The sequence below is a fragment of the Sinocyclocheilus anshuiensis genome, unplaced genomic scaffold (genome assembly GCF_001515605.1).
Source record: "Sinocyclocheilus anshuiensis isolate Anshui unplaced genomic scaffold, SAMN03320099.WGS_v1.1 scaffold55, whole genome shotgun sequence".
NCBI lineage: Eukaryota > Metazoa > Chordata > Actinopteri > Cypriniformes > Cyprinidae > Sinocyclocheilus > Sinocyclocheilus anshuiensis.
The window spans coordinates 2,493,066-2,516,834 of record NW_015549647.1 but is presented as its reverse complement, the minus strand read 5'-3'; the positions used below and the strand labels follow the sequence as shown (position 1 = coordinate 2,516,834).

Here is a 23,769-nt window from a genome sequence, read left to right as displayed (position 1 = left end):
CTGATATATAGCAAAGTATTTACCTAAGGGACTTTTTTCTTTTCTTTCCTCTCTCTTTCTCTTCCTCTCTTCAATGTGTAAGTTGATTTGTTTTCTCCGCCCCTTCAGTCAGTAAAACTTCATGAAAATTCTCGAAGCATGAGAGAGGCACTATGGAGATCAGTGTGCTATCTCTATTAGCATCTCATATTCCGCAGCACTGCTGGGGCTCTGGAAAGGTCTTCGTGTTACACTGCCTTGGTTCATTGGGCTTTTTATACTACACTAGATTCCTGGCCCTGGTGTATCTCGTCAACCTGTCATGGTCGGTCTCACTAGATAAAGTTACTGAAACTTCCAGAGTTGTTTCTGACTCCCAGAGTGTGTTTTAAACATCACATCTGAGAACTTTGCTACATCACTACATTAGTCAATGTTGAAGTGGACATTAAACAACGTTAGCCACCATCAGCACATCCATATTTAGTTTGCCACAGGGGATTTCTCGACATAACAAAGCGGCAAACCACCTATATGCTTTAGGAAGGAAACTATTTGCAGAGGCTTTGTGATTGGCTGTTTAAGTCTGTATACTGGCTCATGCATCTCATTATTGATGTAGTACAAACAGTAGTTGAATGACTCAATTGTGTTGAGTCTCTTCCTGTCACATGTTTCTGTTGTAACGTTTATATGCTGTGTGTTCATTTCTAATGTTTCCTGTGTGTTCAAGAGCTCCCATCTGCTGAGCTCTCCAAGAGGTTACAATTCAACTGAAAGCCGTCACTCCAACTGGAAGCTCTCTACTCCTGTCTCTCTGTCTTCATCATCATCATCATCATCTTCCTGTGATCGAACATGGACAGAATCCACCAGTGGGGACCGAGGCAGACTTGTAAATAATTTGTGTATAAATGTTGTATATATAAGTTATATAGAGTGGTTTTATAATAATAATAATATGTGAACGGTCCAAGAATCTGTTTAGCAAACATCCCAGGAGCGACATCTGATTGCGTTTGTTTGTGTATTTGCATTTTAGACAGACTCTGAGAGAAGACTGGGAACCTACTGTGGACTTCTTGGCACATCCCAAGACAGCGAGTCTAAAAGAGCAAAACTTTCTTACACAAATAGAACCGCATATTCCAGATCCCCATCCACATCTAAACCTGCCAGCTCTTATTCCACTTTAGGAAGTATATCACCGTAAAATTAGTTACAAAAATCTTGTTTAAAATACTGTAAATATAGTTCATATTCTGTGTCTCTTCAGTGTATGGATATATAGTGGATTAACGCATTGATCTTGTGTGTAGATTCTTCATGGAAATCCTCCATCAGTCCTTTGTCTAGATCATCCTCTTCATCATCCTCCTCCTCTTCGTCCACTCCATCAGAGGGTCTTTGGGCTCGCAGAGATTTGGAGAAGAGGGGGGATTCAGGACTGACCTCACTGGGGGAGTCTAGTTACCGGCCTAGCGGGCTGACATCTTCACTGTGTATGTGCATACATATACTCCTATTTACATAGACACAATCATCCACTAGCAGTCTTGTCCTGCTGTTAGGGGTCCTCCGATCAGGATTTTTGAGGCCGATCACCTATCGCCGATCACAGACAGCAGTATCTGCCGATACCGATGCCGATCTTTTTTTAAAGCCGTCTTTTTATAATTTATAACTATTTATAGTGATACTCCAATTAGTATTTTTAGACATTTATTCAGGGCCTGAATTTCATTTTTGAAAATGGGGGGGAATTCCCCTCTTAGTTGACTCTTGTGAGAGGGGAAGCAGCACGGACTGTGCTTTCACACAGGAGTCCGCTACTGATCCGTGGCTGTTTACCACAAACACAACATTTATCCATTATTTTGATTTCAAATCCAAACATTGTCACTGGAAATGCTTTTTCAGCATTGCAATTCTTTTTTTACACCGTACAGTAATACGGTACAGTAATAATTTCACAGATGTTTAAACACAGTAAATATAAGCAACACATTCAATGCATTTTAATTTTGCATTTACTTCTAGATTTATATATTAAGTTGCTCAAGCAAGTGGCAAAACATTTAAACTACTTTTCATGCGCTATCACAAACTTACCATTGACAGAAATAGTCAGCTCTACTGCCTTTCCTTTTGCATTGAAATCTTTATTACAAGCAATCCTGCCGTTCATAAAGAACTTTGTTTTCCTACCTCCACGAGTGTCATCTACCACTGCATGTCGTGCCAAACCTCTCACGGCAGTGTCATCAGCTTGAGATCGGTTTTTAGAGATCGGCCTTTTTAGAGACCGCTGATCAATCATCCCAACGTGATTATCGGCCGATAGTGATCGGTAGCCGATCAATCTGAGCACCCCTACCTGCTGTTGTGGTCTTCTTTCTCTGATTGGTTCTAGGCAGTGGCTGCTCGTCAGGGGAGGCACAGCTTCCCCATAATTTTGAGTGAAAATGGGAGGAGGACGATTTAATGTTAATAAAATTCACAATTCATTTCAGTTCATGTCTCAGAATGTGTATTTTTTTTGTTTGTAATTTCACAGTTGTAATACCATAACGTGAAAGCGCCGCTTTTCTATCGCGAATGTGCCGAATCTGCTGATGTAATTGCAACCGCTAATGATGGAGAAGAGTAGGGGGAGGCCGGGGGAAAGCTGAGCTCTCGTGCCTCCGTTGGTAAAAAAAAATAGCCAATCACCATCGAGTGTTCACTTTCAGCGCTGAGGAGTGTTGCGAAAAGAACCCTCGCAAGGGAGGCTAGCCTCCCTTCTGGTATCAACCAATCATCAAAGAGATGTAAATTACATGATATTAGTTTGAACGTCTGCCGCTGCGCTGATAATGTACCAAGTACTTATGATGAGTAGCTATATTGAATATTTGATTGCCAACAGATTTACCAAGCTGTCATTCAAACAGTATATATACAAATTTAGGGAAAACAGCCTAAGCTGGATATAGGCTACAGCAGTCGGCTTAATTAAATGGCGCAACAGGCAGCTCTCTATGTCGTTTTCTTTACGTTTTCTGACTAAAAGCAACCAAAAAGCCATTTTAAAGTGGTTAAGCAAATTATTATAATAATAATAATAATCGGCAGGGATTCCAGACCAATACAATTAGTGTGCCTCCTCTATTTTAAAGCCCACGAGCCGCCACTGGTTCTAGGCATGATTGGATGACTTAAACTTACTTTTTCAAAGTATTTTTTATAAAAATGTTGGGATATTGCTTAAAAATGCTGAATGAAAACTGAATAAAATGCATGCTTGAACTTTATAGTTTATTTTTATTTTGTTCATAATGTAATATTAAGTTATGTAAAATTCCGTAAGAAGACAAAAATTGTAAAAAAAAAAATAAAAAAAAAAGTGACTGAAAATTTTGCATCGGATTGGGCCAATAGTTTCAAAGCAACTTAAATGTTGCTATGGTCATCATCTGGATCATCTGATGGAAATGCTTTATTGCAAATTATTGTTTCAGAATTCAGATTTTTATATTGCTGATGTCATGGCATTTCTTCTAACATTATGCCCTCCTTAGCCTTAGACTAAGTCCACATTAATTATAATGATACGTTTGAAAATGCATCATTTTCTCTGCATTTTGTCAATTCACCCACACGGAGACAGCGTTTTTAACCAGCGAAAACAGCTTTTTGAAGACTATCCCAAGTCAATAATTTTCAGAAGTGTTTTTCCGTTGGTGGGTGGACTGCAAAAATAGAGGTATTTGAAAATGATGGCTTGTATTTAGTCATGTGACGCATTGTACTCCTTTTCAGACGTGTCTGTGGACGATCAACTTTTGGGAAAAAGTTTAAAACTGCTAGTGGGAACTGAGGGCGAAAATTCTGTTTTTAGATATATCCAAATTAATGTGGATGTAGCCTATTGCAGTGGTTTTCAGCAGTGTACCTGGAGGAGAGTTGCGTGTCTCCTTAATCAAACAGAAACCCTGTTGGAAACCACTGGTCTAATGTATAGCATTGTAGCCCATCATGGTAACTCTACCTTTCTTTTCTGTGCTTCAGACGGTTCAGAGCGCGTTACCTCCACCTATGCACAAGGTGCTCGACCCAAAGAGAGCCAGTATTCATCCCACGGAGAGAATGGTTCATCTAGTCACCATATCTCAGCCGAGTATCTCCCTTCTCCTCTGGAGCGCAGCTCCTACAGGCTGACCTCAGATTACCAGTCTGGTCCATTCTCTTGTGATACGCCATGCTCCAGCTCTAGCTCCAACAGAACCTCGGCCTCTGTCTCTGACCCATCCAAGCTCTCATCCTGGAGCTCCACCCCTTACACGCCCCTTACTGGCTGTAGCTCCAGCCCTCCTTCCTCTAGCCCCACCCCCACTCCACTTCCTGCTCAGAATGGCGGTGACTCAGATGGCAGGCGAACAACCAGACGTCTGCTATCTCGGCTTTTCTCCCGACGCTCCAGTCAGGAATCAAACTCTACTGCCAGCTCTGCCTCTGATTCAAGGTCATATGACTCGAGCCCAGATGAAGCCCCGCCCTCTGAATCTTCTCCTGTCAGTAGAGAAAATTTGGAAGCAGAGCTGAGGAACTTGCACAGATGCGGACCATCTCTCGCTCCAGTCCAGGAGAGCTCTGATGTAGTAGAGCCCCAACCGGAATCGCTCCGATCTCCAGCAGGCCTGTCCTGGCTGAACTGGAACCGCTGTACCCCACTGTTTTCTCGTCGCAGGAGGGAAGGGCGTGACGTAAGCGCCCGCATGGACCCTCATCGTTCACCCCAATTCCCTCTTGGTGACCGAGATGGCTGTAAAACACCTGACCGGGGCACGGATTGTGATGATGATGAAGATGACGATGATGAAGATGAGTCCTCGGAGGGCGCCACAGCAGCACCCTCTGCTGGAGCCTCAGGTCTCTCTGCATCACTACTGCAGGACGGAGCCCGTCTGGCAGGACGAAGCCATGGCATGGGCAGGGTGATGACCAACCCGCTCTTCCGTATGCCTGAGAATATGATAATTGGGGTAGGAGTGGGAGCAGAAGGGAGGAGTCAAACTGATGAGCAGGTGAAAGACAAGCCCGCCCCCTCCAGAGACCCAGAGAGACTGCGACAGATTCAGGAGAGGTCAGAGGGCGATTTTAATGATCTCTAGTTGTTGTGATGAAAAAAATTACAGTAAAGGTATGGTCCCATTATCAAAAAAGGTCCATTGTTATGAATGTAGCGACGTATGAAGCACAGATCCCATATAAGGGGTCACTTTTAAACCAAGCGCTGAAGTACACACTCGGATGCACTTTATAAACCGATGAATTACGATCTGCACGGTTTTCTCACTACATACATATTTATAGGCTGTGTGCAAAGTTTAGATTCAATCTGCTCCTACACATCTGTTTGAAAGTTTCTAGTAATCCTGAAGATCTTGATTAGCTGGTTCAATTGTGGTCAAATAGAAATAGGTCTAAACTCTGAATGATTGGGCAACCTTGGTGTAGTAGGAGCAGATGTTCACAATTTAATTTGCTGAATTTAACCACACCCCCTTCCTACTTTTAGCCTGCTGTTGGAGGACTCTGATGAGGAGGAGGGTGATCTGTGCCGAATCTGTCAGATGGGGGAGCAGTCGAGTTCCAACCCTCTGATCGAGCCCTGCAAGTGCACCGGCAGCCTGCAGTTTGTGCACCAGGACTGCATTAAGAAATGGCTTCGCTCCAAAATCAGCTCTGGTATGGATGTCTTTTCCTGAGAGCAGAAGTAAATTAGGTGTTTATTTAGTGTATATTCATTTGTTTGATGTGCACTGAGAAAGGAACAATTTCAGTCTGACAAGGAAGATTTGGGGTTCATTTCCTGCAGTTCAGGACTACTGATGCATAACCGTGTGAAATCGGACCGATAAAAAATGCACAAGTTTGAAAATGTCAAGTTGTGAAGAATCTCTTTTGTTAACTGTCTATATTTTAAAACTTAAGAACTTTTTCCATTGAGGAGACTTGTAGCCTTTACAGAAGAATGCTGTGGCAGTGCCATTGTAGAGTTCAGAATGATTACCATAATTATGTACCAAAGTATTTATTTGGTACTCTGATGTAATTAAAAGAATACTTTGGTTCTACCATTTCCCAGCTTATTGGGAAATGTCGCGTTTCTTAAAATTTCCCAAGAGCAACATAGCATTGCCAAGGTACAGATAAATTGTGGTTCAAAAATTCATTGAGGGCTAAATTAGCTAACAATAGGTGAATGCGGGTATTTTTTCATTCATTGAGTCCATATTTCTGCTTTGATACACAGGTTCTAACTTGGAGGCAATCACTACATGTGAACTTTGTAAGGAAAAACTGCACCTGAACATTGAGAACTTTGACATCAATGAGCTCTACAGATCTCATGAAAGGGTAAGTGTATCAACACAATATTACACAATCAAGCACATTGTTTAGATTACCTATTATTTCTAAGGCCAGACACATACTTGCCAGTGCATTTGCAAATTGTGTGGTCTGGCTGATCATACCAGACTACTTTTCATTTGGTGAACTATTCACCCTCATGATGTTCCAAACCTGTATGACTTTCTTCTGGGAAACCCAAAATTGGTTGGGATTGGTTAGGAATTGAGAACCTTTTTATTTTTTTTAAATTACCAAAAATAAAAATGTTTTCCCTATTATGTTTTTGTCCAGTTGTGGTTTGTAAAGAATCTCTAAAGTGACGAGAGTTATTATTTGTAATTAAGGCCTGTTCACACTAACATGAATTCGGTCTGATTTTCTCTTGCCTTTTTTTTTGTTTTGTTTGTTGTTTTTTTTTTTTTTTTTTTGCTCCATTCAGACCAATGTGGAAAAAACAGCAGGTGGCACTTTAGGAAAAGCAGAATTACATTGGTAAACAAAGCAGCCCTGTGCAACTTCTGACACTCTCTTGTCACAAAGAAAAAAGGAAGTCAAACAGTTTTTATATCTTTCAAACAGATGTTCAGGTTTTTGCATTCGCTGTGGTGTTTATCAAATAACGCCAAATACAACAGTACAGGGACAAAAAAAAGTTCTGGATTCTTCCTCTGCTATTCACTGTTGCTTAGCAAAATACTTTTTTGTGAGAGCCAGCAAGTCCTAGTTTTATGTAACAGCAGAGTCTGTCAAAGTGTGAAAATGTCACATTGATAGTATGTGAATGTTTGTTCAATAGCCCATGCATTAATAGTGCAAACAGACCTTTATGAGCCATTCTCAAAGAGTACTGTTTTGCATTTAAAAATGCGAGACAGGGTAGAAGAAAGGAGAAAAAAAAATCTAGTCTAGACTGTTGAACTCGTAACTTGAGCTCTGCATTGGTCTAGCATTTTTACATAGAAAAACAATAAATCGGGCCTGTACCATGATGGTAGTGGAACAAACTCAATGTTACAGGATTAGTTTTAAGCTGACAAAACCAAATCACTCCAATCTGGCTTTGTTGGTACCATGATGCTCATCAACTTTCTCTGTTAACTCGAGCTTTGATCCTGAGTTCGTGGAGAGTGTGCATACAAATGTGTGACATCAGTGGCGAACAGCCAATCACAAGCCTTACAACATAGAGAAACTGCGATTCACTTCTCGCGAGAGAGACCGCGTGATTCAAAACTCTTTTGCTGACGGTTAAGGGGTTGAAGAATATGAAGAATTTTAATGCATTTACACTGAAGAAAATACTTGTCCATGAAAGAGGACAAATAAATGAAATTATCTCCCTCTATCAGTGCAAGTGAAACTTGTGAAGTTAGTTCATATAGTTGATGATATATAACGATAGAGACTCAAACATATAAGGTCACATGAAGTAATTTTTAAAGCATTATCTTTTGATTCTACAGCTAATTTATATTACATATCATATTAATATTCATTTAAACTAAATGTTTAATAATAATTGTTAAACTAAAATTGCTTGTGCGTAATGGATTAGTAATTGTATAAATCATATAAAATAATAGTAAGTAATTATCATTAAAGCTGCACAATTTCATCGTTAAATATTTTTTAAATTGACTATATAGTGACCTTTAATTTGGAGGAAGAGAAACTGGGGGAGTGACTTTATTGCGCTGGATGTGTCAGTGTCCCTTTGCTCCCATCTGATTGGTCCAGTTTTGGTTTGAGATCTCTGACCCAGAACATAACCTGCCCCAGAGCAGGTTAGCCGCGGAGCGTAAGTTACCATGGCGATGAATGCCACTAAAAGCCAAGCCACTTTCATGGTACCCAGGATTGGTGCAAACTAATCTGAAACTTGCCTGGCTAGCCAGCTAATCCGGCTTCATGGTACAGCCCCAGAACTAGTATTTGCCAAAAATCCTACCACACTATTGATCAGAAACATCTTGAATAAGGAACATCAAAGACAAGTTATCTTCTCAAGTAATGTCACATCTATCTGTTACATGAATTATATTTTTAATTAAATTTTTAGTTTCATGTTTGTGTGTTTGATTCCTCAGTCGGAGTACGAGTTCATCAGCTGTGGGCTGTACCTGGTGGTGCTCCTGCATCTGTGTGAGCAGAGGTTTTCTGATGTCTTGGGTGCAGTAAATGATGCCGGGGTAAGACTTCCACATCTTTCCTGTATTGCTTTGTTTATTGTCTTATCTTTTAGTTCAGTACTTTGGATCGTGTGGTGCGTCACTCAGTATCAAAGTGTTCATTATAAGATAATGTTGTGATTTTAAAAAAACCCACAAAATTTTCCCCTCTCTCGCTCAGTTTTTCAACTTGGCGAGAACTCTACATGAACACATGGACAATCTTGAAAGTACGTTATGAATTACTTAAATCTTGTCGGTTCATTTATATTAATCTTTATATATTTGTTGATATCAACTTTTAAATGCATAGGTAAGTATAGATGATAACCCAATGTTAACCCAATGTTTGTTCTAGTGCTGATATTAAATATGCAAAAATGTGTACATGGTTTTAAAAAAAAAATGAAAAAAAGTTTAAAGTGTAAGCAAATGTTAAAATTTGTTTGCGTGGCATTTACTACATCTGTTTATTTATTAACCAACTTAGTGAGTCATAATTGGCTGTTGAATGCATGGAAGGAATTACCAGTGCCTTGTTGGTGTTAAAAATGCTTACTTATGTTTAATTCTCCACCAGAAGGTGGCATCTGGCTTTTTTTTTTTTCCTCCCTCTTCCCTTTCAGTTTTTTTTTTAATGTTTCTGCATATTCCTTATGTTTGGACTCAAAGGTTCATACGCAGAATCGGATGAAGATGAGGCAGAGGACAGCAGACCGTCCATCGACTTCTGTGACTTGGAGGATGATGATGATGATGATGATGAGGAGGAGGAGGTTTAATGTGTTGGCAGGAAGGAAGGAGGCGTGGCTTAGCAGTCTGTCTTGGCCTCCTCCCACTTGCTGTTCTTGACCTGTGTCCTCCTGTTTGAAGTTACTTTAGCCAATGTCTGACTGGCAGCGTAACCACTGTTTTTAGCCTATCACAAGGCTTTCATAATATGCAGATAATCAAAGTTTGTGGGAGGTATTTGGATACTGTTATGATTATTTTTTTTTTTGCTTCAGAGGTTGGTGAGCACTCTAAAGCTTTATTCAGTTAAAAAAAAAAAAAAAAAAAAAAAAAAAAAGTCCGGTGAACAGATGAACACCATGAGTGCTTTAAATAACTATGCTTAGAAGCTGGTTTGGGGAAAGAGAGGATCTTGGATGATTCATACTTTTACATGGTTCAGTTGAGGAACGTTCATCCACTCATTTATAGGGCTGCTTGAAAAGGAGATTGTTTGTTTTCAATATCTTGATGATTTAAAAAAAAAAAATAAGACCCTTATTAATTTCCTGGTTTTTGTTTTTATGTTATTAATGCACTTGTTTTTTTGTTTTTGGAGAATAGGTGAGTGAGAAAATGTGTTCAATTTTTTAGTTTTTTAGTTTTTTTTCCTTTCAAAACTTTCTCCTTACAGAAGACCTTTTCCACAGTCTGTTTGTATGTTGTACATTATAACAATGTAATTCGCTTGAATTATTACAATAAAATGGAGGTATTTCAATACCTCCCAAAACACTGCTTTGTCCTTCAGATGTCTTACAGCTAATGAACAGTGATTCTGTTCACTTCATTCATGACAATTAAAATGGTTTTGCATAACATACAGCAGTTTGCTTTCTAAGTTTCTAAGTGATTTTTTTTTTCAGTACATAATTAAAACTTCCATTTGCGGTATATCATCATTTTGATGGGTTTAATGTTGTAAAATGTGAAAAGTAGTATTATGTCTGAACTTTTGACTGGTGGTTTATGTAGAGAAAAATTTAATATTGTTCCTAAAAAAAAAAGAGGTTATTTTTAGACCAAATTATACACCCATATATTAGTGCATAATGTATAAGTAAATAGCCATTTATGTTATAGCTCATAAATATATATTAAATATATATGTATATATTTATATTTTTATAACCATTTAGAAATTTGTGTACAAAAATATGTAAACGTGTTTTACTAATATTTTAAATCCCGTCATACAAATCATTAAAATCTCTGTAAAATGTTTACCTAGGCATGAAAAGAGCATTGCGTAACTGCGTACGCTTTAACAAAAACGAAAAAAAACACTGAGCCAGCAGATGGCATCTCATGAGCTATGACGCAACACGCGCACCCGTCTGACTCCAGCAGCCTCAGATATCCGTCGGTCCACCCGAGAAGCACGATGTGACCGTGACATTACACATCCACCTGAAGACAGAAAAACAACAACATTCTCCTTCTCCGTGCCACTGAGTGCAGTTATGTCTGAGACGCCATGCCAGATCTTTCGGGGTGTCTGCTCCTCGCCGCGCTGCTGATTTTCTGCGAGGATGGGTACGTGAGGAGAGCGCAGGGTGGGGTGCTCTCCCACGGCCTCGCCTCGCTGTCGGAGGAGGACAAATTCAATGCCAGCGAGACACAGACGTCCACGGTCAAGGGACAGTGGGATGCGACGGTGCCTCCATCAGGTAACGGTCACGGCATCCGCTGGCTTCATCTTCAGCATCATCTACATCCTCAGCATCAGCACCGCCATGAGCTCTGCATGCGGTGTGCTTACAAATAATAGGGATGTCAACATGACAACAAAGGACATGGGTGCGCTGTTAACCGCTGTGCTTGCTGTCTCATAACACTGGCCTGTAGCATTCATTATGTGTCTATTATTTGTGAGCCTGCGAAGCTCTTTTGCAGTGAAGCCACCTATTTCAGGCTTTATTTAGGACAGCCATGTCCACGTTATTTAGAGGTGAGTGAGCAGCATTGCACATTGTTTATCTTGAATGTACAGAATCATTGTGCATTTAATGTGGGATTACTTTAGAGCCAGTATCATCCAAGACCATTCTGTTTGAGATAGACAGTATAATCAAATCTATTAGGTCTTTAATGTCAGGTGTTTTCAAACTTTTTGATGCCAATGACCCCCCAATTTGCTAAAATGTCATTCACATATATATATGCATTTGAGAAAAATAATTGGCATTTATGTTGCACAAAGGCCAAAATAGATTATAGAACATTCATTCAAAATAAATATTACTAATTCAGATTTTTTTAATTTACATTTTTTTTCTCTAAATTTTCTAATATGTTAGTAATTACTATTTTTTAGTTAATATGTTAGTTTAGTACTATTACTACATTTTTGTAATAGTAATCTTTTAATAATCTCCAAATATCAGGGCAAGAAGAAGACCAAAAGCATTTAAAAAAAAATCAGTGTTTTTGAAAAAAATGTTGAAGCAATGTCGCTTTATAATTCTAGTGTCTCCCATTGTATCATCCTGGTTCATGTTGAGTTTTGAGGATCTGCACATGGTCTATGCAAAGAACGAGGGATTCACTTCTTTTTTCAGTATTGAGAGACATTTCAGAGGATTTTCAAGGTTTTTCACTGATGTGCTCATCCAACATTTGGCACTTTGATCTATTTTTAAGCCGCTCTGCCTGAGCCGTGGGTCCAGTGGTCATAACTATTTCAAGGCTAAGATTTTACTGTCACCAACCAGTTTTTTTCAGTGTTGGCTGTATTGGTTTTTAATGCGTTGAGCAATTACAGTTCAGTTACCTCAATGAACTTATAAACATTGGTCCATGTGGTTAACCTTAAACTCCATTTAATTTGTTTCATTTTTTAAAAATGATTCTCTTATCTTTGACACGTATTACAAGGGTTTGAGGCAAAATATAGCATTCAAGCTACCAGAATACCTTTCTATGCTCATTTTTATTCATTTCCACAAAAACCTGGTATTTTCTCTGTCTCTAGAGTCACTCCTGACCTTGAAGATTTGGGTTAAAGATGAATCTAGCCAGAGGTTCCTGAAAGGAGCTGTGGTGGGTGTGTTCTTCAATGGATCCCAGATTCACTCCAGCCAGACTCTGGAGAATGGAGAGGTCACGGTCACTGTCTCATACCACCTTGGCCTGACCCTCACTCTGGTGGCCAGCATGGAGGGTTATGTGCTCACCCAGCTGCCTTGGAAAACCACCAAGATGCCCAGTAAGTTCATAACCTCAAAGATGCAGAGTTGTTTAATTTACTTGGTTATTGCATATTTTATATGATGTGAGGACATCAGGATTTTGATTTTGTTTTTATAGGTATATATTAGATGTATTTTTTTTTTTTATTATTCAGTCTAAAGTTTCCTCTTAATCCCTGCATATTTTGATGAGATATGCTCAATAAACACTTCAGTGAGATGAAAAAATAAATAGTGAGAAAAAGATGACTAGGCAGCAAGAAAGCTGTGAACCATGTGACCTCACCCTGGCCTGGCTTGTTGTATAACACCCAACTAGAGCTCTAAAGAAATGTCCTTCAAACATATGGAGAAATACAACTAATGTCATTTTAATGTGAAAAACTTGGCTGCTGAAATGAGTTTTGAGTGTTTGTTTTTATGCTATTTCCTAGTTTTTTCTGTTATTACGATGTCTCTGCGCCCTCAAACACAAGGGAACATCTGGCTCTTTGATGATACTGTGCTGATAACTCGAAAAGCATCTGGTATGTCAGTTATGTCAGCATTCCTTACTCTATTACCTATTATTTTTGCCAATTATCCATACCACTATTTTGAAATTGAGAGCTGTTTTAAAAATGTTATAGTCTATAATTGAATTTAGTATCTACATATATCTGCTGCATGGAGCCCTACTCTGAATGTGATACTGACACACAAAATTTCTACTGTTGTATTATTTATTTTCACATTACAGATCTGTCATTTCAACCGAGTGTACAGTTTTCCAAAAGTCTCCTCAAACTGTCTGAGAACACTACCATCTCCATGCTGTCAGCCTATCTGACAGTTCCAGTCCTGCCTACAGAAAAAGACTCACATTTCTTTACTCAAAACCTGAGCGGTAAAGGAGGTAAGATGAATAAAAAAAAAAAAAGGATGAAATATCTTTTGCATCTGACTACATGGTGGTTCAGTCAAATCTAAACATCTCTTGAGTTGAATGCTGACCCTATGTGTTTCACTGAATGTTAATGATCTGTGAGGGGAGTATATATTGTAGGACAGCCTTTAGTCAATGAAAGCTACAAACTCCATTACTGTTTAGACTCTTTACTGCATTGATTAGTTAATGTTATTGATTATGTGTTATTGATTAGGCAATGCCTGGCTGCTTGGTTACCCAGATTTAAACGAGCTAACATGATGGCACATTGTACACATATTATTGATCTTCTAGACCATTACACCCTTACACAGTTTTCCTATGTATTTTCTGCAGATTATAAAATGAATCTCAGTTATCATTGTATCCCGAATTACAGGTTATAGGAATGTCAAGTTAAACCCCTTGGCTATGATCAGTGCCCAGTTAGTGTCTAATGGAAAAGAGGTTGATGTCAAAGGACCCATTCAGCTCAAAGTACCACTTCCCTACCACACCCACATACGACCGTCTGACTCACTGCCTGCGTGGACCTTCGACATGACCATAGGTGACTGAAAAACATTTCAGCATTAAAAGACTGCAAATTTACCCATTCAAAAGAAGCTTGTCAGATCTTCCACTGTTTTCTTAAAGTGGGTTCTATGAACTATCATCATTATGGTCCTTAAGCAATATACTTACTGGTCCCTAATGGGGGCTAATGGCACAGAATTGACACATTTCATCTTTAAGACACTTTAGATAAGATTATATCAGATCGTTTACATCTGCTTACAAGGTTTTTAGGACCAATTTCCCAATACTTAAGTCACTTTTTCAGAACTATTTACACAGTGAACAGCAGTCTATGTTGGCTAAACTGTGGATCATTTTCCATTGATTTGGAGTAAAATACATTCAGTGACTATTTATTTTAACTCACACAAACACTACCAAAACTCTATGTACCTATAGGCCAATTTGCATGTTTACATACTCTTTTTAAAACTGTTCAGAACTGTTCAAAACCTAACATGTTACAAAACTGAATAAGAGCAAAATTTGCTACATTCCTATAGTAATATTAAAATATATTATAAATCTAAAAAATGAAATACTATCAAAACAGATGTAGCTGAAGTGTTAGTCTTTTAATTGTATTACCATCTATACAAAAGGGAATAACGTAGTAATCCTTTTGTACTGTAACATACACAGCAGTGAATTCTAAACAGTATAGAGCTGTCATCCATGTTATGTAAAGAAATTTTACAAAAGAAAACGTATAATGCTGCCTGTTGTTAGTGTTTTTAGGTCAGTTTTATGAGTGACATTAAATGGAAATGTGTTGGTTTAGTGACAACCTTTTTCTATTGTTATGGAAGATTTACTTGATTTGAGATAGGTACTTGATTTGGTAGTTTTAGTGCATATTGAATGTTAAATTAACTGCTTTGCCAAGCTAATTGTTGGTTACGAGAACTGTGTGAAGAGTTTTGAAAAAGTGACCTAACTGTTGAGAAATAGGTCCTAGTCATTGTCAAAAAAACTAAGTAGGAGCTTCATTTTACACAATGGCCTGTGTATCAAGGTTAGGAGACCTTTGAATTTAGGATTGCGTCCAACAGAAGCACTTAATGTTATATGTTATCACAGGTACCTGGGTAAATAAAGGTATAGGCACTGTTCAGATGGAGAAAAACGGCCTAGTCTGGAATTACATAGCACCTCAACTTGGTAACTGGATTGCTGCACCACCACCATCATCAGGTAGGAATCAGTCGTTTCTAAGATACGTAATTAAAATAAATATTGTAAAATCATCATTACTATTTATCAATCCAAAAGCATTCCACTTTCATTACTTACTTTTACACTGAAATCCAAATCTTCTTGTGTTCATGTGCAGCCCTCTAACCAGATTTATGTTTGTGTAAATCTAGGTTATATGGGGCTTGCAAGCTCAATGGATTTCATGTCCTACCACACATACCTTCTTGTGGGTATCTTGGGAGGAACTCTTGTGATAGTCATTGGATTTTTATCTGTGATTGTATTTCACTGCAGGTAAGAGCTTATTCAGCCATGCAGGTATCATTGCATGACTTTCTCATAAATACAATTGAACAACATTGAATTGCATAACTTGATTATTTCATCTTAACCTTATTTTCATGTGAAGGGCAGTTATCAAAATATGTAGCAATCCCTTTCTATCTTGTTTTATAGAGATTTAAACTATGAGGCCGGAAGAAAGCGATGGAATTCCACCAGGCTCACTGTACTAAAGAAAGACCAGACCACTTCCACCAGCTCTGATGAGGTTCAAGAACTTTTTTTTCATAACGGGGACCGTTCTTATTCACTGGCTGCAAGGGGCATCAGCCATGATGCATCAGACTCTCCACGACACCAAGCCAACTACAATATTTATGTGGAAAATGTTGGGCGGCCAGCAGGCAATCTGTACGAGAACATTGGAGTTGTGGGATTAGAAAGCTTCAGAGCCCCAGTGTCTAATCTCTATGTTAATAGTGATGAAGTTGCAAAGCTTCGGGAAAAATCTGAACAGAATGCCTCACGCCAGAATGGTGCAGAGAATGTAGTTTTCAAAGACAAGCTGTTCCACATCTATAACCAGTCCGTGGCGATTGTACCGGCCCCAGAGTTGTTCAGTTCCCAGGGACAAGCTGACCCTTCTGGAAGTAGATCTGCCACTTTCCCAAGGAATGGCATGGAGCATGGAGCTCAGACAGAGCGGAACATAAACAGTTCCAGTTTCATCCTGAGTGACAGTTTCACTCAGACGTTGCCAAAAGTTCCGCCGCAGGACAGCGATGAGCAGCAGGCTCTGGAGGGAGCGCAAGCTGCTGCCACAAACCCAGGGCTATGGGGCCGCTACAGTCATCTTCTGGAATCCGTGTCTGTCCCAGGAACATTGAACGAAGCAGCCAGAATGGGGCCTTTCCGGGGGGAACTCCAGGGAATATCAGAGCAAACCTTGTTGGAGCTCTCCAAGGGCAAACCGTCCATTCACCCACCCCGGGCCTGGTTTGTGTCTCTTGATGGTAAACCAGCAGCCCAGGTTCGTCACTCTGTGATCGAGCTTCAAGGAAGACACCGTCCGGGCAGCAGCAATGACACAAGCTTGGACTCTGGAGTGGACATGAATGAACTGCAGCAGCCATTGCGTAAAAGCGAGGAACCCTCGAGCGCTAGCATGGCTAAAATAAGCAGAAATCAAGAGCAGGACTTGAGCAGCAGTGAAATTGGGAGTCCCGAGGACATGTCCCTGAGGAACACCCTGGAAGGCAGTAGTGCAGCCATTCCCAACATCCCAGAGGACAGGGATGCAGGAGACACCTCTAGCGAGTCTAAATCTACCCCTCCGCCACGGAGACTGAGGAAGGTTCGAGACAAGAAGCCTGACAAGAAGACCTCTCGACACGTGAGGGAGGAAAGACCCCAAACGAAACACTAACTAAATAACCTGCGTGTAGTCGTAGCTTCTTGGTGTCTGGAAATGGTTTTGATCAAATTGCCTTATAACGTAAACATCAGGAAGAATGAATAAAGCAAAAATGCCTGTCTTACCTTCCGTAGCTCAGTCGATTCCCATGGCTATGCTGTATCCAGCATTCTGTCAGCAGTTCATTTGTACGCAATTTCGCAACCACACTGTACAATGTTTTTACAAACTGCTTTGAAAGAACATATTTGTTTATCTTCAAAAGTACATTGTAAAAGTATGTATATATATATATATCTATGTATTTTTAAACATTTGTTGCCCTGCGAGCACAATGCTTGTACTCACAATGCTCTTCTAGTGAGTCCGCAAAACTTTAAATGCGATCAATTTGGATCTCTTGACTTGCTTGGAATCAGTTTTTGTTCTTCAGTTCAATTCTACACAAATTGAAATGTAACGCAAGGAACTGCCACACATTGCCATAAACAATTATAAAATAAATTGTGGGAAAAAATGAGCACTGTTATCATAAGCTGTTAAGCTAAGCACTATGTATTCTCCAAATCAGAAGGAGCACCAGTGTGTTGCAAAAAGATTTTTGAGGGAGCGACTAAGGCCTTTGAGGCCATATGCTATTTTAACGCACTGTACTTATTTAATGTATTATTGCTAGTAACATTTGCATGCTGTCCATTGTAATGCCTTTATCATTCAATGTTTTCATGTGTAAGAATGTAGTACCCAAAAACACTGACAATATGTCTCAGGTTATGGCTTGCCTTACCAAGGCCAATGCTGGAAGCACAGCTGAACCTAGCATATTAAGATGTTTCTTGTGCTGATGTGTTTTGTGTGTGAAATATTTCTTCACAAATTGACAACAAATCATTATCAACTCATGTACTGAATGTGTTTGAGCTTTTGTAGTTGTATTATTTTAGACAATTAATTGTAACTGTTTAATTTTTATTGACAGTTACAATAAAACTCTAGCTTCTTGTTGTCAGGCAGCAAATGAGAACAAAGAAGGGAAATTGAGTTTGACATTTTAAATGAAGTATGACCGAGGAGAGATTGCATTGTGTCAGCTGAATGTTTTTAACGTAATTTATGTTGTATTGTAGCATTTATTATTTCATTAATTGTAATATATTTTAATTATTTCTCAACACACTGGTTTAAATGGCTCATGAGCCATTACTGGATGCTTTAAAGTACAGCTTGTAATCTGCCTTTTTGTGCACATTTAATAAAGGTACTTGACCACAAAAAAAAAATAACGTCATGGAGTTTTATGTACCCAGAATTAATGAAAGCATACATTTTATTTTAGATTTTTTAAACCATATAAATAAACATTAAATAATTAACAAATAATTAGTAATTCAAAAAATGAAAAGACAATAATAAAAGTACTGTCTCTTATACCAACATAAATGTCAAAATTGGCCTGTCTTTGCCTGTGTTTTCGGCAGAGATCAAGCATTGTTAATTTTGAGTTTAAGGATTCTGCAATTCAGTGACTGCTCTGCAAACTACCTAACAACCTAACATACCTGATTAGAACACACTTGGTTTCATTAAACGAGAAATGTAAGGCATCATTTTAAGGGTCACGTTGGGTATAATATTAAAAAGCCCATTTTAAAACATTTTATTTTTTAATAACATAAAAAATGGCCTGTCTTTGCCATTGTTTTCAGGAAAGATCAAGCATTGTTAATTCTAAGTTTAAAGATTCTGCAATTCAGTGACTGCTCAGCTAAATACAAGAAAACCTAACATGCATGATTTTATTAAACAAGAAATTTAAGGCACTCATATGAGGTATAATATTAAAAAGTCCATTTTAAAACAGGGCAATAACATTAAAAAGAGCCTTCCTCAGGGCGCTTCTGGCTTTTAATGTTATAGCAGTATTTTAATAAAAGCTTTTTAATATTACACATTTGAGTGTCTTAAATTCTTGCGTCCTGGACTGTGGAGGTAATCCAGACACCCTTGAAGCAACTTGCTACCATTATTTTTTGATTGCATACTTGTTCACTTTACTCTCGTTTTCTCATAAGTATAACTTTGACAGGATTGTTTGTCATCCAGAGATGAAGATTCTTCACATCCACCCTGTTTGGCCTTGGTCTCTCTCTTAAGCGACCATTCCTCAGTGGTCTGATTCTGCCGAAAACTGGAGTCATGCTGGATGATCCATTAATGCCCACAGCAAGGCTTTGCTGATCATTTTGTGTTCCAGCCAAAGCTGACTGTATGTTCAAACAAGTTGCTGAGGGCCTATTTAGGAAGGACTCTCTCATCTCAGCCTGTGCAGCTATTGCCTTCCCAACTGATAAGCTCCTATGAAGAGACCTCTGTTCTTTTGTATGATTTTGCTTCATGGTGGACATTCTGGTATATGGTTCTATGTGGGAACTATTGATGCAGAGATCCCGAAAACCCTGAGTGAGTGAATCCACAGAGGAAGGACTGGAATACCCTGGTTCAGATGTCACTAATCTCAACGGAGATGGAGCTCTACTTCTTTTTACGTGCAAACCAATACCTGGTAGAAAGAACTCTGAGATCTGGTCATCGGTATGCTTGCTCAGAACATCACTAGATGGAGTCAGGGAGCTTTCTGTTCTGCCACTTTTGGGATTCCACGTTAGAGGATTGTAGATGATGTGCCAGTCCAGTGGGCAGCAGTTAGACTTGCGGAGCAATGGATCAATACAGCCAGTATGGAACTGGATCAGGTTCAGGAAAGAGAGAAAATAGATAATAAAAAAGATATTAAAGCTTTATCAGTATTCAACACACATTGAGTGACCTGAACTTGAGTTGTGTTACCTTGTGTTTGCAGGGAAGGGTTCTGACATGCTGACCCTGTTGAAATCTTGCGAGGCAGATTCTACACTGAATACCTGGATAAAGCAGTCTGGACTCTTTCCGAACTCTCACCATCGGCAAACTCTTCATTACATAGTTCGGGACTATATCACATGTCACACCAGACATGCTGCTGGAGCTGTTATGTAGAGTAAAATAAAGTAATGTGTCCCAACAAATTTCCCAAAAAATTCCTTAAAGTAGGTTTAGAATTAAAAATAAAAGAATGTGCAGAGAAGCTAGAATGGAGCAGACAAACCTACTACACACTGAGTGGTTTTCCATTTTCTGTGTTTCCTCAGAGATGTGAGGTTCTACTGTATGCCATGGCTGACCTCTTTTCTGCACAATTTTAACAGTAAAGAAAGAATATTTTGTTAACCTCTTAATGCTATAATGCATTAAACTACACTTAAATCGCTATATAACACCCTAAACATCACTTTAAACATTCAAAACATGTTGTTTATTATATTGTTTGATAGTGCCATATGGTAAACTTTTTTCTAATTTATGCTACAAATAACTTCACTGTGCAGTTATGAATAGCATCACCATGTTTCCTGCTCACATGTGAATCTTAAAAACTCACCATTCGAACCATGAAGCAATGTTGTGGATGGACTGTTCTCCTAAAGCAGTCCTCACACAGATGGAAAAAATTGCACTCTGTACACCTGTAAACATCAGATTTAAGACATTGAATATGACGCTCCAATTCAACATTAGTCAGAATAAGAATAAATAGATTACTATTCAAACATTTGGGCTCAGTAGGATTTTAAAACTTTGAAAAGAATTTAAAACTTTGAAAACTTTAATTAATATTAATACTTTTATTCAGCAAAGATGCATTAAACTGATCAAATCAAAGAGATTTACATGGTTACAAATTTGTTACAAATACAAAGTTCTATTTCAAATAAATTCTATTCTTTTTAACTTTCTGTTCAACAAAGAATTCTGAAAAAATGCATTACAGTTTTCACAAGAATAATAAGCAGTGCTTATTTTTAACCATTTTCAATATTGATAATAATGTGAGAATAGAAAAAAACATATATTCATGCACCAAATCAGCAGATCATCATCAGCCTTGGTGACCATAAGAGGCTTCTTGCAAAAACATTAAAAAAATCTTACTGACCCCAAACTTTTGAACAATAGTATATGTCTGCACTGTGTAATAGATGCCTACTTGAAACATTTGCCGATGATTGGACAAACCCTGCAGCTGTTACACATAACACCCAGATGTTTGTCCAGACAGTCCTTCTCATAGCAGGTTAACAGTTCACCTGTATTTTTCACCTGTCAAAGATAACACATTTAAACCCAAGATTATTTAAGTTTAAACAAAGGGTAGTAAAGACAATTTTGAGTGACTGTGCCTTGGAATGATGTACCTGTTCAATTAGCTGCTTAAAAGTGCCAAAGTCCTCCCTACAGAGAGGACACTTAAGAAGTGCATGCGGGTCCCTCTTTATTTGATGATCAGCCCATACCTTCATGCAGGAAATGTGGATGTTGTTTCCACAGCTAAACCTTAACAATGATGCATAATTACAATGTAACCGGTTACCACCTCAACATAGAAATTCATGTCATTGAGGATCACTAATAGCTTTTTGGGTTTAAATGGAAACTTGGGTGAGTGTGATGCATTTGGCTTTAAAGATGGAGAAAGGACATTCTTAATACATTTCTAGGTTATGTTATGTATTGATTTCAAATGTTTCAGCTATGAAACATATTAACTTCCTGGTAAATACAGTGTTTATCATTAAATTATACATATATTTAGAGAGTATCCATTTAATTTCATAAATAAGATTAATTCTGAATAAGTTCTCTTACTTGCAATAGGTCACTGGCAATTTTTTCAGCAAAAGTTCTTCTTGACAGATTGGACATATATCATCTTCCTCGATGTCTTTCTGTCTGATGCTTCCGTCTTCCTCACTAGGCTCAGGACATGATGGGCCTGAGCTCCTCCTGTCATTAAGAGATGTAGTTTTGGTCACATGAAGCCCTTGTAACAGCTCTAGGATCTGTCTCTCCGCAAGACCATACTGAAAACAATCTGAAACCGAACAAATGACCAGAAAAACACTTGCAGCTCAAACATTTGTGTACAGGTAGTATGTGCCTTTATGTGCATCTGTTTGCAAATTCTCAGGATTTAATTGATGATGCCTACACCTTAGAAAGAAAAAATTGTCTACTTACATTCATGATCTTGTGGCAGTCGAAATTTACGCATTAAAATCCTAGAATGAATTTGTGAAGTAAGGTATGAGGTAAAGTTAGAGGATATCGCAACAAGCAAACTGTGTATGTGTTTCTTCAACTATGTGCACTTTTCTGTCCCAGGGGTTGTTATTTATTAAAAACTAACAGATTTAATTTCATATGAAGGTAACATTCAAACTTAGAAATGTTATACAATGCCTAGATCATTCATTTTTTCTACTTTTCAAATGCCTTCATGCAGATTTTATTGTTGTACCCTTACTCCAGACGGCCAGACCTACACGTTCATTTAAAAAAAGTAGGTAAAAAAGGTAAAAAGTGCCCACTGTTGAAGAAACACCCATCTAGAGTTTAACCCAAAGCATTTATTTACCAGCAGATGTGTGTACAAAGATCCTTCTCTTTCTGAAAGGTTGGGCAGGTGCACGTGTGTGGATCGCCCAAACACACCTCAAATATGAAAATGGCATTGTTAATTTGCATAAAATATATTAAAATTGTAATTAAACAACAATAACACAGCAATACAAGATTACTTTATAGTTTTTGTTGTCTCCATCCTCTTTCAGAAGAAAACCAATCGGTCCAAACTCTTTGAGGATAAAAATGGTGGTATTCAGGGCTCGATGTTGATGTGAGCTGACCGCATCACTCACTGCTTTCCTCCACATTGTTTTCCGGAACATTATTAACTCAGTTTCGTTCAAAAATACGCATATATTATTAGTAAACGTCTTTCATTGATAATGTACGTCTCTAGACGTTTCATAAAAAAAACTATAATTCGTAACATGAACACGGTGGCTGGCACTCTTTCTGAAGAAACTTTCTGTCCCGAATCAGGTGTTGCTATTGTATCTGGTGTTTCTATAGCAGCAAGCTACGCTCAATAAACAGTAGATGCGACGTATCACCGCTAGATGGCGGTATTGAGCCTCTGTTGTCCCCTGCGCTTAACCTAGTATGTTCTCTGTAATATCAGGGGTGTATTCCAAAAAGCAGGTTATGTGACATACTCGGTTATGTCTGAGGATAAACGAGCGGATAACCTCAGCTTTCGGTTCCAATATCGGAGGTTACTTTCAGGGTATGTAAGTAACCATAGTAACTTGCTCTCTGAAGATCATATATATATGATCATATATATATACATATATATATGATATGTTTATGATGAAGCACTAATATAAGTAATGAATAAGGTAATATATTATTCTAATATGGTTATTATATTTATTTTATTGGCATATATAACAGTTATCTGTATAAATTATAAAACACTATGACAAAGTAATGTTTAATTTATTATATTATATACAGAGGCGGACAAAGTACACAACTCCATTACTTGAGTGAAAGTACAGATACTGCTGGTCTAATATTACTCCATTACAAGTAAAAATTGTAAAGACAGATTTTTACTTAAGTCAAAGTACAGAAGTACTTGCTTTTAAAAGTACTTAAGTACCAGAAGTAAATTTCCTTTTTTATATGTCAATGCACTGTTTTATTGTTGTACGTAGTACTTGCAATACTTCTGAAGCAACTTAGAATACATTACACCTACTGAATACACTGACTAGCTTGTAGTATCTTTGGAATAAAGAGCTTTTAGAATGTTAAAAACCTACGGGGAAAAAAAACTAAACAAAAAAAGAAAAAAAATGTAACACCCCTACCCACCCCCACAAAAGCAGGATGGCAGTGATCTCACACAGTTCTGACAGTGTGTGCACACATCTA

The 23,769-nt window shown here is 38.3% G+C and overlaps 3 protein-coding genes across 4 annotated transcripts in view; 2 read left to right on the top strand and 1 right to left on the bottom strand.

Annotated features, from left to right (window-relative positions):
- Positions 1-10,052, top strand: part of LOC107660063 (E3 ubiquitin-protein ligase MARCH7-like) — a 19,130-nt gene extending 9,078 nt beyond the window's left edge. Inside the window, exons 3-11 of one of the 2 annotated variants that reach the window (XM_016449252.1) lie at positions 713-874; positions 1,022-1,178; positions 1,299-1,481; positions 4,030-5,104; positions 5,540-5,709; positions 6,278-6,381; positions 8,466-8,567; positions 8,728-8,776; positions 9,219-10,052. In XM_016449252.1, the coding sequence (XP_016304738.1) occupies positions 713-874; positions 1,022-1,178; positions 1,299-1,481; positions 4,030-5,104; positions 5,540-5,709; positions 6,278-6,381; positions 8,466-8,567; positions 8,728-8,776; positions 9,219-9,328 (2,112 nt within the window). In that variant the 3' untranslated portion in view covers positions 9,329-10,052. The remainder of the gene's footprint in view (positions 1-712; positions 875-1,021; positions 1,179-1,298; positions 1,482-4,029; positions 5,105-5,539; positions 5,710-6,277; positions 6,382-8,465; positions 8,568-8,727; positions 8,777-9,218) is intronic. The other variant, XM_016449251.1, reaches the window with a different exon arrangement.
- A 581-nt stretch (positions 10,053-10,633) lies between these two features.
- fam171b (family with sequence similarity 171 member B) lies at positions 10,634-17,396 on the top strand. The gene is made up of 8 exons (XM_016449250.1): positions 10,634-10,987; positions 12,292-12,525; positions 12,943-13,035; positions 13,248-13,403; positions 13,816-13,986; positions 15,075-15,188; positions 15,362-15,485; positions 15,648-17,396. The coding sequence occupies exons 1-8, from the start codon at positions 10,795-10,797 to the stop codon at positions 16,897-16,899; spliced, it is 2,337 nt and encodes a 778-aa protein (XP_016304736.1). The 5' UTR covers positions 10,634-10,794; the 3' UTR covers positions 16,900-17,396.
- Positions 17,397-18,904: 1,508 nt separating this feature from the next.
- On the bottom strand, positions 18,905-22,712 carry LOC107660133 (E3 ubiquitin-protein ligase Zswim2-like). Its single transcript, XM_016449368.1, has 10 exons — positions 22,563-22,712; positions 22,400-22,476; positions 22,003-22,043; positions 21,631-21,856; positions 21,180-21,318; positions 20,972-21,084; positions 20,366-20,450; positions 20,033-20,115; positions 19,735-19,912; positions 18,905-19,631 (listed from the first exon to the last, which is right to left on the bottom strand). Exons 1-10 carry the CDS (start codon positions 22,710-22,712, stop codon positions 18,939-18,941), a joined length of 1,785 nt encoding a protein of 594 aa, XP_016304854.1. The 3' UTR covers positions 18,905-18,938.
- Positions 22,713-23,769: the final 1,057 nt, after the last annotated feature.